This window comes from Amphibalanus amphitrite, unplaced genomic scaffold (assembly GCF_019059575.1).
Source record: "Amphibalanus amphitrite isolate SeventyFive unplaced genomic scaffold, NRLGWU_Aamphi_draft 000505F_arrow, whole genome shotgun sequence".
NCBI lineage: Eukaryota > Metazoa > Arthropoda > Thecostraca > Balanomorpha > Balanidae > Amphibalanus > Amphibalanus amphitrite.
The window spans coordinates 288,516-304,001 of NW_024881999.1; the positions used below are offsets into that span (position 1 = coordinate 288,516).

General features: G+C 51.2%; 1 protein-coding gene across 6 annotated transcripts in view; it reads right to left on the minus strand.

Annotated features, from left to right (window-relative positions):
• Positions 1–1,426: 1,426 nt before the first annotated feature.
• Positions 1,427–15,486, minus strand: part of LOC122392884 (DNA replication complex GINS protein PSF1-like) — a 70,439-nt gene continuing 56,379 nt past the window's right edge. For all 6 annotated transcript variants that reach the window (XM_043388221.1, XM_043388223.1, XM_043388222.1 and 3 more), the window contains 2 exons: positions 12,620–12,733; positions 1,427–2,256 (listed from right to left, as the gene is read on the minus strand). In XM_043388221.1, coding sequence (XP_043244156.1) covers positions 2,113–2,256; positions 12,620–12,733 — 258 coding nt within the window. In that variant the 3' untranslated portion in view covers positions 1,427–2,112. The remainder of the gene's footprint in view (positions 2,257–12,619; positions 12,734–15,486) is intronic.

The following is a 15,486-nucleotide window of genomic DNA, read 5'->3' on the forward strand; positions in this document are numbered from 1 at the left end:
GAGACTTGTGAGTCAGAGTGAGATGTTACGGCCGATAGATCAACCGCTGCGATCCTAACCGCAGATGGAAACCGATCTCCTAAACATTAACGTCTCCGTGCGTGTTTGTTATATAAGCTTGTTCAATGTTGCATAAGCGTTCCCGAATTTTCTGCTACGCAGTACGCACCAAAATTCCGTGCCGAAAAGTCCCAAAGATGAGCTCGTTTTTAAAAAGTGCGCAGTTTCCCAGAAATGGAAGCGTTCTGGAAACGGAAAATCACGGTCAGCATCCGCATAGGATAGCCTATCTTAGAAGTCGCTGACCGTCTATAAATAGCACGCGATCACAGCTGATGAGAGTAAGCTCAACAGCAATGCAAACAATGCCGAATGACCCAATCCGCATGCTGCCTGCCGATCCATGCAAAAGCAATGCGCATTGTCAAAGCAAAGCATTAATTGTGCATTCGTATTCAAAGAAGTATGGGGCAATGAAAGCCATTTTACGGCAATTAGACAATGATGGTGCACTCATGAAGATCATTGCCCAATGTCCATGAAACGCTGACGTCGCTGACAGCGTCAAGGTGAAGACTTTTGAACATGTCGAAGCCATTGGAAACTACATTCGATTAGCCGATTCAACCTATCCTTATTCATACGCTACTAAGTTGAAGAGTTGATGAACACGTGCAATATATTACAATCACATTAACTCCACACAAATCATCACCATGCTGGGTCCATTCATGCACAGCGTAAAATGTGTGATCTACCCGTTCAAACCCCAGCAAATCCAGAGGCAGGCTTGTCCCGTACCATTCACAGCCGGCATAAACTGGTCCGGAGTCACATCAGTCTTGAGCGGACAGGAAGCCGCCAGATAAGCAGTGAGTCGCCGGCACGACTAGCAGCCGAGACGATGTGCCGCTGCTACAAGACCTTGAATAGTGATCTCGCTGGAGGACGCTGGGGTCCTCCCAACTTGGGGATTATTGGTACGATTGGTACCGTAGGTAGCTGAAGCTCAAGGCCGCCAAGACTCCGCAGTTCCATAGCTGCGTAAAGAACGATCTTACGTTACCGAAAAAGCGGAGTGGTGGAGACTGAATAGGCCGAATGATAAAGGATAGCGACTGTCAGGTCTTCAATCTCGGGTGTGTCTTAGCGATATGTTGCCGGCCGTCGAGTCCACCCGCCCATATTTCCAAGCACCGGGCCAGCGCCCCGCCGCGCCGGCCGCCCTTCCGAGAGGGCATCGACCGCGCGATGGTCAGCCCGCCTCAAGGTCGACCGGTGGTACCCCTACCTACACTGGGGCCACCGTCACTTCCTCAGTGGATCCAGCGGTGAAGCTACGTGAGGTCTTTCGCGGCACCTTTGTACTTGGAGACTTTAGTTAAGTAGGAGAGCTTTTAGAAGATGAATCATATCAAAGAACGAAAATCTGATGACCTTTTATTGAGACGGTGAGGTGACGATGATACAATGACACATGAGCTTAGCGAAAGCACGGGAAAGATCCACCATCCGGTATGTCGCATGGAACGCTCCCTCTTCATGAACAATGTCTTATCCTCCCACGCAGTACACAAGCAATATGCCCCGCATTTGCGTGAAATCATCCCTCTCCACTCCCATTTCGCTAAACCATCGATGGCAGGCCCACAACATGATGACATCACTACATCCGGCACACACGTCTGACATCACAGGGTGACGTCAACCACTCTGTCAGCCAATCGGCGACCTCAGATCCGGGCTGCGACGTCACTGGATGAGGTCACGCACAGGTCTCTGCACGAGAAGGGCGCGAGCTTAGTGTGAAGGGCCCACTATCAGTCACGCCACCCACCGCTTAGTGTGCACAGTATAACCTTTCCTGTGGCGAGATTGTGAGGTTCGCCCACATGACGGAAGCCCTCACAGTCTGTGAAGCTCTAATCACCTCTGAGCCATTCAATAGCCCTTTGCGTTGTTAGCCATCCTCATGTAGCAGACACTAGCCCCATCAAGCAGAGACGAGCAGAGAATACGCGGGCCTATCAGTGAACCAGATGTTCAAGTACCCATCAGACAGGCCATGTCAGTGAGCCAGGCGCTTCACTAGTTATCCCTGGCGCAGGCCGGTCAGTGGACCAGGTGCTGGAGAACGCCCTGCCGCACCAGGTGCTGGCACTGGGAGCGAGGCAGAAAGTGTATCGAGTTCTTCTTCAGCAGCATGACGTCGCCATCCTCGGTCTCAAACTCTCCGTAATCCTCCATACAGCGCACCTGGCGACAACAATTCGGTTATGGGGTCAGGTCACGAGTCGTAGGGGCATGCGGGTCAGATGTGAGGTCACGTCGGGCCAAGTCATGAGTTCGAGCCAGATAACGCAAAAATTACTGTCAGATGACGGTTCAATGGGTGAGGCCGAGTCAGCCCATGAGGCAAGTCACAGCAATGTAGGCCAGGTCAGGACATGGGTTCAGTTCATTGCGATTGCCGTGTTGGTCAACACGAAAGCATATCGTGAGCCTAGTGCTCACGGCGATAGCCATCGTATTTCCATATGCTTACCATACCAGAACAGACATAGAAAAAAAATCAGCGCTAAGGCGTTACAGCACACTCGTGTCTTGTCTGGCTGAATATGGTCGATAGTGACAGTAAAATTTAGCTGTGTGGTTCCCCTCCCTAAAGAAAAACGATCATTGCTAGGGCAAGGCGATTTTCTGATATTTATTTGCATCGTATCTCAAGCATATCTATTCAAACGTGACCACTGACCAGCGCTCCACCAGGGCACAGGCACGACCCCAGTGTCCAGTTTTGACGGACCAAATGACCCGGGCTTCCCACCTTGGCGCCCGGGCTCCGGACGAATTAGAACACACTAGAACAGTACAATACCTCCGTTACATAATCACGACATGTTGCCTTGGGAAGCACCGAATGACGCATAATCTGGACCTACAGAGAAATACCATGTTCGTTCACAACATCCGCTTCTTACGGCGCGTCTCCGGACGGGGGGATCCGGGATCAGGGCACTGGCCGCGGGTCTGTCCAGCGTCCCCGCCCACGCTCCCCTCCCGGAGAGGCTCCGTGATCCCGGCAGCAGCTCGATAGGACCGAGGGGACCCCCAGGCAGAGGCGGGGTGACTAGACATCCGGCATCTTCACGGAGCTGGCCGGACGCTCACGCTCTGAACTACATCAGCGATACCCGACTCATGATAATGAATCAACTCGACGCCGATACGCAGATGCGATGTATTCAGGTGGGTCACCAACTGACACACAAGTGTGGCCTGACTTGACATGTTTATCGTTTATGCAATAGTCTATGGGCACTGCGCAGTCCATGCAATATTTGCGTCACTGGCGTACCAAGGCGTTGCTCATCGACGACTCATGCCACCGTTCCCTAGCCTGGTGACTCCCGACACAGCTCCACGCTTGCAGGGACTCCGGGATTTGTAAGAGTCGTTAACCCACGTCCCACTTTGGTCCCATTGGCCCAACACGCAGTCGAACAATCCCCGGCTGCGTCGTTACCACTGGAAAACGGGGAATGAGCCAGGAGGGAGAGGTGCGCATTGCGGTGAGCCCCGGGCCGTCGGGGCTTTGTCTGAAGATCTCAGGCACAGAGGCGTAGCGCGTCAGGGTAGTCCCACCGCGCTGTAGGGGCAGCGGAGGAGTAAATGACGACGGGCTATACCTTCGCTAGGTGCGCGTGCTACGCTAAGACTGAGCCCTAATCGCGCCCCACGACGTTAGGGTGGGGGACGATCACATCAAAGGACACAGCTCAGCACCCAGGTCACCGAAATCGGCTGACATTGAACGTGCATCAGCTAACGCCTAACATCGAACGCGACCATCGCGCACCGATACCGGCAACATGCCATGCCCACCGAAACTTTCAGACGCGAACAGGGAGAGTCGTGGCCCTAGCCCGTCTCTCACCAGTGCAGTGTATGTGTGTGTGTGTGTTGGGGTTTAGGGGCACCTCTCGAACCGCTGTCTGATTCGTTGCTCCGAATAGTAAACGAATGCCTCAGACATTCACCGGTATGGGCCACTGAATCTTCATCATATCCCGTGCACTGCCATTGGGCACTGGAAAACCGACAAAACTGATGGTCGCTTGTTAATTTCTGTCAACGCACTGACAAAGGAAAACATTATCAATGATGGAAGTTGGTTGGTGCTAAAAATTAGCAACTCATACACCACCTTACTGAATTCAAACATCTTTATCAGTGAAGATGTAACTTTTCTCTCCACCTGCTACTACACATTGCACAGTAGTGGGTAAACATCACGAAATCCACCAGCAAACTTTCGTGCCACGCGACTTGTGAAAACGACACCAAACGAAACTCACTAACGACTCGCGGTAAAGTGCAGCAGGCACGGCAGAAAAAAGGCCGTCGACGATTCTCCTGATAGCTGCCACCGTCCCTGGCATGTGATACATTTTTCTCTTGTTACGAAAATGAAAAGTTGCTCCCGTTCAATGTTTCCCTGTCCCGAGTTGGAGCAACGATAAATTAGAAGCGACGTGCAGCTGTTCAATTCGCTGCTGTTGACTCTGCAATAATGCAGCGCAACGTGAACGCGGTCAGACGAAATAAATACGTAAGCTGCAAGCGCCCACACCTTGGCGACGTTTATTTACATTCTCACTGCAAGCAACGATGAGAGAACACACTGTTATGTTCCCGAACCAGTGTCCAGATAACTGATATTGCGAATTACACCCGGAACTGAAGGAGATGCTAGCGCAACACAGGCAATCGCGTGTCGTTCAGCGTCCTCAACAAGGGAGTTTCCAGACGTCGTTTAAAATTCAGGATTAGAGCGCCATCTCGCCGGTCCTTGGCCGAGGTCCCGTACCTTTCCACTTCAGGCCGGTTCATATGGAAACATGCCGACAGCCTTGACCAGCGTTATTTCCAGGTCGGACTACTCAGCTATGCGGAATTTACCTCTCGCGGGTGGCCTGCTCTCGGCATAGCCCAAACTGAGAGGAGAGATCCTTCCGCCAGACAAGTCATGGAGATGATCTGGAAAACTGGACCAGGGCCGACGAGCCGCGGGCTGGCCCGGCGCCGCGGCTTACAGACGGTAATCCCAGTCGCACCCCCCCCCCGCCGTTAATGTACACACGTCACGTGCTGCGGCCGTCTGCAGCGACCCCCCCCCCCCTCACTCACTGAGAGGACTAACAGTGTTGCGCAGTGTTCTAAAATTGGATATTGGTTGGGTGTACCGATGAAGAAGAAAAAAAATCCTAGGATGAGAAAAAGGAAGTAAATAACTGAAGTATTTTTGCAAAATGGTGTAAATGCCATTTTATGCCAACTGATAAACCAGGATTACATGTCACGATCTTGACAGGCCACAGGGTGTGAAACAAAAGGATGTGGGTGCATCAACTGTCAAGTGACATGTAAACTGGCTGTTGGGAATACATGAAACTTTTTTCAGAGATGAAGTGAAGTCGGTCATTCATATTTTAGGGATGAAAATATTTTCCCCGTTAGGTGTGATTTGCCACCAAAAAGTCTGAAAAATGGAACACTGGTGTTGCGCGCATGGCCTGGCCCGGACTGGTAAGTCGCGCCACCCCCATCAATCGGTCAGTTGAGCGGGCCGCCAGGCCACCCACTCTATAACTCGGCAAGTGGAACAGGACGGCAGATCGGGGTCACCCCTTCCCATATAGGTCAGTGGAGCCACGCGAACGACAATCATGTAAAATTCCCCTTTGCAAGGCAGCAAAGTTGGTGGAGGCTGCAAATAGCTGTGGTACACCCGTGACCATCCTATTTTTGGAGGTGAGCAAACTCGTCCCCGGGCTCTATTCGTTCCACACATTCCCGACCACCGTATTATTTGTGGCCGGCAGTCGTCCCGGGTGCATCCCCAGTGGCGGCGGAAGGTAATTTTGGATGGGGGTGCAAAGTTTTCTCAAGGGGCCCCTCTGGAAGTTTTGGGCCCCCCTTCAGTTTTTTTGAGTGATTTTTATTGATTTATGAAAAACGAAGATTTTGGAAAACTATCCCCATACACACAAGTTCTGTAAAAGATTTGAAATTGCAGTGTAGGTACCTACCTGTCTCAAATAATGAAAGCATAAGGAAGCAAATGCAGCTAGTTTTTTTATAGGCTAATCTTTTAGTATAGCCACCACCCGCAGCGTCTCAAACAACTTTTCTGGATCCGCAATGGACGATTGAGGGCCCCACGAGACCGTTCCAAGAAGATGTTTTAGAAGCCCCTTGGAAACCGACCACATAGTGACTCCTCCAGAGACCTACATGGAATGAGCCCTCCGATCAGGGTCGGTCCCTTGAAAGTTGCTGACAGGTTTCAGAAGGCAGTATAGGCTCGAAAGTCTTTTGAGGGCTCTCAGAAACCGGCATCGGACCCCAAAAAAGCCTGTATGGAGGCCCTCAAAAGCCGGGATGGCATTGGAGGCCACAGGAACCGATGTTTAGCCTAAAGAGCCGGTATGGAGGACTGAAAAGAGGAAAGGGGTCTCAGTGGGGCCTTCAGGGGCAAGCGTTTGAGCCCCAAAAGTATGTGTGGGGTCTTAGAGGCAGGTAGACCCCTGGGGTATTCACGGGGTCCCAGGAGCTCGCGTGTGAGCTCTAATATTCGGCTGGCGGCTACTAAGTACTAGAACCAGCATGGGGATTCTTAGAAGCCGCTTTAGACCCACATTTCATAGGTCATGAGTCCCAAGAGTCGATGTAGGGGCCATAAAAGCCGGTGTAGGGCCCATGGCCCCATAAGATCCGACATTGAGACTCTCAGAGGCCGGCGACGGGGCACCAAGAGCAGATAAAGTGCCTCAACAAGCCGACATGGGGCCTGAGAATCAGTGTGGAATTCCAGGAGCCTGCGTGAGCTCTCGGAGACCTTCGTATTTCGTAAGGTCCACAAAGGTCGTTGGATCCTCTGAATCTGAACTCTGCGAGGCCCTCAGAGGCCAGCATGTCTCCTGGCACCTGCCTGCGTTGAGTTGAGACCCTCCGAGGCCGTCGTAGGGTTCTTCAGAGGCCAGCGTTGGCCCTTGAAGCCTTCGTTAGGCCCTAGAAGCCGTCAAGAGGGCCCTCAGAGGTAAGCATGGCCCCTGGAGCCTGCCTGCGTCGAGGCCCTCAGAGGCCGTCGTGGGGCCCTCAGACGCCAGTGTGGGCCTTTAGAGCTTGCGTTGGGTCTTAGAGACCATCGTGAGGGCCCAGAGAGGTCGTCGTCAGGGCCCTTAGCCCCTCAGGGACCGTCCTGGAGTCCTCAGAAGTTGTTGTGAGGGTCCTTAGAAGCCTTCGAGAGGATCATCAGAGGTCGTCATGAGGGTCCTTGGCCAAAATGAGGGTCTTCATGGGCCCTCAGATATCTTTGCAGGGCTCTCAGAGGCCTTGGTAAGACCGCTAGAGGCCATCATTGTTAGGGTCCTCAATAGACCGTTGCAGAGCCCTCAGATGCCAGCATAGCCCCTGCAGCCTGGTTGTGTTGGGGCCCTCAGAGGCCGTCGCTGGGCCGTCTGAAGCCAAATGGGCCCTCAGACTTGAATTGGGTCTAGGGCCGTCACGAGGGCCCTCAGAGACCGTCGTAGAGGCCCTCAGAGGCCAGTGGGGCCCCTGGAGTCCTGTGGGACCCTCAGCGGTCGTCATGAGGGCCCTTAGTGGTCGATATAGGGCCCCAGGGGACAGAGTTCTTCGTGAGAGCCCTCAGAGATCATCGTAAGGGCCCTCAGAGGCCGTCATAGGGGCCCTCAGAGGCCAGCGTGGCCCCTGGAGTCTCCTTGGGGCCCTGGAGTCTCTGTGAGACCCTCAGCGGTCGTCATGAGGGCCCTTAGTGGCCGTTGTAGGGCCCCAGGGGTCAAAGCCCTCAGGTGGGAGCCCTCAGAGATCGTCATAAAAGGGCCCTCTGAGGCCGTCGTGGGGGCCCTCAGATGCCGCGTGAAGTACCAAACGCGGCTCGGGACACTTCTAGCCGGTGTGGGGGCCCCAAAGACGTGCATGAGGACCATAATTAATTAAGCCTGACCATAATTAATTGGACATCCCGGATGATTCCACATCAATGTTCGTTTCCCGATCACTGGTTTTCAGGAGAAAATGTATTGGATGGTGCGACGGGCCCCTTGTACGGATTTTGGGGGTGCAAAAAGATATGTTTGCACCCCCATGTTTTTCGATGGGGGTGCAGCTGCACCCCCTGCACCCCCTATTCCGCCGCCACTGTGCATCCCCCGCTCCCGGCGGAAGCACCATCACCGGCACCATAATGAACATGCTGGCTGGTGTGAATGGCACAAGCCGAGCATAATATAATTATGCCAATGGTAATTACCCCATGGAAACTGCATTGATCAGAATGGGTTTGAAATAATCATCATTTGTATGCGCTTATCGCACGTGACTGTATAAATATATCTAAATGTAATGAATAAATGAAGTATTTACCATACAAATCTACTGCCTATGCCAACAGCTAATTATGCGAAGGTAACATCGCGGCATGACCGTCTCAGAGACGAAAGGGCTAGAACAAGACAACCGAAAGTGTATCATAGGTTCCACGGCCACCGCCGTTTGCTACATACCATTGCATTGCGACTGTCTCTGTTCTATACTATGGCGACTGTCGCTGAAGAGCGTCTCCACATTTATAACGATTGTCTCTAAGCTGTGCAATAAGCCTCACGGCTGTATCTGTGCGCCACCAGAGCGTCGCCATTGTCACCGAGCGCCGCCAGCGCCGAACCGGCCGCCCTCCACCAGGAAAATGTGTCTATTTTGTAGCGTGCGCGGCTGCGACCGGCGACCACAGGGACTTCCCTGCCGCGGGCCGACGACCGCCCAACAAGGACCGGCCGACGCGGACTAGACAACACTGCAGACAGAAATGGAGGGAGGGCCGCCCAGCACGGCGGGACGGGGGAAGGGTAGCCCAGGAGCGGCGGGACGGGCGGGAGGGGGGGGGGGGAGGGGGACCGCAGCACCGCAGCATGGCTGGTGCGGGGGTCGTTGGCGGCGCTGTAATCACAGACCCAACAGGATCTCACACGGATTCCCTCACGGGATGTTTAAGGGATTTCACTAAATACTAAGAACGACGAGCACCGCGACGGAAGAGATACACGCACCAAAAGATCATCAGTAGAACGCGCTGCACCTTTGTATTGCATGAAGTTTAAGTATCTCGCATTTGGCCATCTATCATCTATGGGGTCACTCCTGACTGTCCCTGTGCAGTACCAGAGCTGCCGACCCGTTCTAGTTGCAGCGACGGTCGCCTTGTGCGCGCCAAATAATGTTTTCCATTACAGCTTTGCCCTTATATCAACAGCGCTGCATCACTTACGACATTTGTTTGTTTATTGCGGTTACAGACGCACTGACTGCATGTCATTTAAACGTTCACACCGTCTGTGAGCCAACAGGGCAGGCGTGGCAATGGGCCGCCCCGGTAGACGATTTATCATACACTCGATGGAACCTCGGCGAGACGGCGACCCCGAATCACCGGGCGCGGAGTTCACGAGAGACACTCGGCCGCACCGTTGGTTGTGAGCAATGCGGAACGACACTAGCACGGCTCGGCTAGGTGACAAGGAGCAGGCTCGGCTTGGTAAGGGTTGAGGAAGGGGGGATGGGGGTGACATGGGGACTGGGGAGGGACGGCCCCGCTGCGCGACAAGAGGCGTGGGAAGGCAGGACGCCACGGCGGCACAGGGGGTCTTAGGACTGTTGGCAGACACATTAAGCCACGAGGACGGCACATGGAGCAATGGCACGACACATGGAGCAATGTGATGACACTTAGATCCGTGGAACGACAAAGCGACACTCGAAGACATGGAAATATCCCGGCGATCACAGAGAGAGACCCCGGTACTTCCTCCGCGGCATGGGAGCGATATTACGACGCTCAGCGCCGTAGCGGTAGCCGGCCGCTGCGCCTCGGCCGGCGCGCGGCGGTGTTTGACCAGCCAGGTGGAGGGTGATTGGCGGCGTCAAGCGTTGGCCCGGGGAGTTACCAACTCTCCGCAGGGAGTTACCAACTCTCTGCAGGGAGTTACCAAAGTTCTGCGACATGGTAACAAGCTGTCGACCGACGCAATATCCGAGCTCAGAGCGTCAGCAGCGCAGGAGGAAAAAGCTAAAGACGCAGTTTCATCTGTCAGAAATGATGTGGTACTTCGTACAACGCAGAGGGGATATCACCACTTCCTTCTACGAAATTGGCTTGGTATTAGACCACTGGTTTATTTCTACTGGTTGCCATCGTTTAGAAAACACGTCCTTATGCCTCAAAAGATGCGAGGTTTTGAGAGTGCGTGTTTCCTCGCAGCTTGATCTGCTAGATCTTTTATCTACTAAACATAGGCTACCTTTCCATGGCACAAGCTAAGCCGATTTTGAAAAATGGATTTGCTCCATCATAGCATTTAGGCATAATTTAAAAATGTAAATATAGGATTAGGTGCTAGCTAAAACCATATATACGCTCATTTTTTGCATAAGGTAAATAGTTTCCGAGAAAAACGCACGTGGAATTTCGCTAAATCGATTTAGACGTGTCATGGAAACGTAGTGATAGGCGGCGGAACGGGGAGGGCATCGGGTCACCGTACCCCCCTTTGATTTTGGCATTTTAACATCAGCCCTATGGGAGTTGCATGGAAAGAATGGGACCAAAAGTCGGCAGTGCCCCCCCCCCCCTTAATTGGAGGTGTTCCGCCGCTACTGCTACTAGATGAACTTTTTCGCTAGTTCCTCTCAAAATGAAGGCTCAAAAGCGATTTAAAACCTTCCTAGAGTGCGCAAAAATTTCAAAACATCTGTAATTTACGAGTGATGAAAGAATCAACACCCGTTATTCGTCAAATTAGTGGTCACTCCGTAACATTAGAGAGAAAATATATGAAAAATTGACCTCTCCTCGACATTTAAAATTATTTGAATAGCCAAATATTACTGTATTGATATTTCGACCAACAGGTCTTCTTCAGAATAAGACAGTGTACACAAGTGTACGAGAATACAATGTATTCTCGTACACTTGTGTACACTGTCTTATGTATTCATTGATATTCATTGTATTCTCGTACACTTGTGTACACTGTCTTAATCTGAAGAAGACCTGTTGGTCGAAATATCAATACAGTAATATTTGGCTATTCAAATAATTTTAAATGTCGAGGAGAGGTCAATATTTCATATATTTTCTCTCTCTAATATTCATAATGTTCCTCGCAAGAGCGCTCCAAAGAATAAGTCACTCCGTAACCGTAAAATGAAAAAGCAACACTAGCCTAATACAGCATGCCTGTGATTATGCGACAGACAAAAAGCTTAAAAAACGAAATGGGACGGACGCTAAAACAGATCGGTGTTCTTAAATACTTGAATACTTAAATACTTACAATTGAAACACACAGATATGGCAAAGCCATTTTCCATCCTCAAGAGATCAATTCGGCCGTAAACAATAATCAAATACGCAGTGCCGAGCCAATACCAGTAGAATCCAGAGAAGCTGGGGGCATGCTGCAAGTTGCTGCGAAAACTATCGAGGGACTTTCCCGGCGATATTCATGGCTCGGCCGCCGCCCCGACCCGGAGAGGCAGCTCAATAACTGAGCCGGGGTCTCATCTGCGCTAATGGTAGAGCGATGGAGGCAGTGCGCCCCCCGCGAGTCCCGCCTTCACAGTCGGAAAGACTGACAGAATGGGAGCAGCGCGTGGTTTATGGATCGTACCCGCACAAACGGCTGTGGTATCGGATCAGGCAATCACTGCAGGCTATCGCAGGGTGTTCACGCATAGGGAATGACGGTTAAGTAAGAAGCACAGCTCTCCTCTCGGGGGGCAGTCGGGTCAAATCATTCCTGGGTCTAGTTAGTCTAACCTTAGAGTGGAGTGAATGATATTGAGAAACATTTGGTTAAGTTAGCTGTCACTGTCAGTTAATAAAAAACATATTTTGCTCGGATCATATCTTGACGTAGTTAGGTCAGGTTGATCGAGCAATTATACAATATACATTTACTAACACCACAATCATTATTTTTCAAATGGCTTGAACAGCAAAGAATGCTTCTTTGTATAAAACTATGCCCGGATGCGGCCGAGCCCCCTGGGCAGGTCGGGTGACTCCCCAACTATCACGGGGAACTCCGCGGACGATATTCTGGGCCGGTGAGTTGATGAGTTGACGACCGATATAGCACCCGACCACCGGAGCACGCTCGCCGGCGGTGGTACACCGAAATACAATCCCGCCACCAGGGTCTATCTTGGTCGCCGACCGGTGTTCGGTGTTATGGCCGGCTCAAATGTTACCTATTTTTGACCCATGAAAGTTCCAGATTCATCATCCAGGAACTTTTTTCCTCGTGATATTCATTTCAAACAGCAAAACTGATGGCGAATCGTGATCCACTCTAAATCAGTCTTCTAAACGGCCGCCCCAGCCTCTATTTGAACCTGCTAGACTCTACTTCGTCTCCATTCTATTTGTCAACAGCCCTGACTGATCCAGAGTCGCCTACCCGTTTGGTTGACCCCAACGGTCCAGACATTAATACCACCCTCTCAGCCCCTCACCACCTCCGAAAACGGAACCAACCTCGATGTAAAGCTGTTTGGGCGGCTTCAGGTCATCGGTCAGATTGAGGCCGGTCTCGCCGATGGAACGCATGTAGCCGGCCAGAGAGCGGCTGTACTCGGCGAACCAGCTCACCTGCCGGAGGTCAGAGGTCACGCGGGTCAGTCGCAGCCGAGGTCAGGTCGCATGGGTTTTATGTATGCTGGAGGTCGAGGGTCACGGTGGTTAGCTACAGGTGAGGTTAGATCACACGCATTGGCTTCAGCCGAGGCATGCCGAGGTCAGCTCACACGTACAGGTCACATGTAGATCCGAGGTCAAGTGGGTCAAGTCTAGCCGAGATCAGGTCGCACACATCGGTTTTAGCTTAGGTCAGAGGTCACAGGTAAAAGGTCAGAGGTGAAGAAAGCCACACCTTCAGTCATGTGGAATACCTAACACGATCCAGCACAAAAAGTCCCATAATCGGGAATGACAGCTCAAGTCGTTTAGGGTTTGAACATGGCTTCACAATCGGGAAAACCTGAAGCTTCGGTTCCTTCACTGCGCGTCGTCGTCTTCGTCTTATACCATCATTGTTTTTCCCGATGCATCCCAAAACAGCAGAATGCGCCTTCCGCCTCTACTCGCCAACCGTGTGTTTTGAATGAAGGCCACGTGCTATTGTTGTGACAGTCCGAAGGTGTGAGACGAGCAAACGTCAACAAATACAAAAATGACTCAGCCGCCCCGACACGTGTCTGGACTGGATTCGCGATGCATGAGCTGTTCGTCATGAGTCAGAGACGTCAGAACAGGTTAGGGGCCAATTCACACCTAAACATTGCCGTAAACGGTCTGCGGTCACTCCCCTTCATCTGACCAGGATTTATGGTAACAGAATCAGTGGCCCCAGTACTGACCGACCGGAGGGGTTCAGTGCTCGCGAAAAGACGTAGGGTCACCTCTGAGGGGCCAATGACGACAAACAATAATAAAAGCATTAACATTGAGACGTATCAGTGTCCCCAAAACAGCATACCAACGAGGTGGTAAACCCAGCTGGAATACCTGACGTTTCCCTCGCAAAGTACCACAGCGTGCGGATTACGATTAACTCCCGACATGGAGCGTGTTCTATAGCCGCTCCAGCAAGCAGAACATGGATGCACGATCAGTGTTTTTCAGTGGTAAGGTGATCACATCAGCTATATCATAAATGGACTCGTATCGCGTGACAAAATAGCCACATTTATTCACTTGGGACTATGCCTAGAAGTCCCTATGTAAACAATACCGTACGTTTATAATGGCGAATGGTCCCGTAATCATTTACGTGCAATGGGGAGCCCCCTCAGTGATTAAAGGGACCCTCCCACCTTCAAAAAATTTTATGAATTGGCATGAAAGTGATGTCGCTCGGTTCAGAAAGAGCGAAAACGAATATCTACCAAATTTCACCGAAAAATATTCACCGGTTTTCAAGATATTAGACTTTTACTTTTGTTTACTTTTTTTGGGATCTCCGCTGTTTCTAGCGACTTTATTTTAGAAGTGCGGCGTTTGCGGCAGATGTTGCGCGCAAATAGCATATACCACCGCGTGCTACAAAACGTTTTAGTCAAACATTTAAAAATCGTTAGATATCTGCGCTGACGTCACACATTCAGAGGGGTATTCCTAAGCATTACCCCCTCTGAATGAAAATGCTGCAATTTTGAAATTCAATATTTCCGATTTAAGGCATTTCTCGATGTTGTGAGTGCCGAAACCGGTAATTGTGAGCCAGGGACCCCATTTTGGCTATCTCAACTCAAATCTAATGTTAAGGTGGGAGGGTCCCTTTAATGGATATTCGCAGTTGATGAACAATGAACATGTCATGAATCATCAATAAAACGAAAACCATTGCCACCAGCCCACCAACGGGACGAACAAGGCTTGAGCTTCGAGTGTCTTCCTTACCGGCACTGCGGTTTGCTGTAAATCATTCGAACATTTTTTAGGTGATTTCGGGATCCTCGAATCATTCAATTAGTACCTACATTATGGTGCCTTTGCATCTGAGCTGTTGCTATAAATAGGACGAGTTTTTAATTTCGGCTAAATCATAATCCTCGATTAAGACGTTCTCCAGTTCCGCTCCGTAGTGCCTTGGAGAGACTTATCAGTGTAAGTCAGCGAGCGTCAAAATGCATGGTATCCATATACTTTGCCTGGTGAAATATTCCCAGATTGCATGAATTGAGTGCTGTCTGACTGTCCATCCACTGAACATGGTTGGGTATTTCAATAACGTGGAAATCCAAACGTCCCACGGGTCAACGGACCAGTCAGTTTCCATTGCAGCTGCTCACCCTGTCGGCGGAAGGTCTGATTGGGTTTAACTATTAGAGGTTTGTGTTTAATTTGCTGTTTTCCGTGATGCTTCTGATAGACGCAATGACTCTAACCCACGACCAAAGGTTGATGACACACCACTAAAACAAAACGGCCTACATACGAGGATATACCGTATTGAGGGTACCATAAAAACTGCAAGGAACCCTGTGCGGAGCGAGTGTCTGAGCTGCGTTCCGCCAAGGAGATGGTTGAGACTAGATAGCGCGCCGCGCGTTAGGTAGTCAGCTGGTTGGCGGCGGACCCGGTGAGAAAGACTGGCAAGCAGTGCTTCTATCGCGTTTTCTTAACCCGCGCCCTGCTGGGGGGGGGGGGTGTTTGAACACCCCCCCTTGTGGTTTTTCGCAAATATCTCAAAAACGGCGGCGCGGAGCGCCGCCGTTTTTGGTACACCTTATCATACATCAATTCTACACATGTTGTGAAAATTTCAGACCAAGGTCATTCAAGGTCAGGTCACCAGGTCACTTGAAGTGACCTCACCTCATAAAAAGTTTCAATGTCTGTCA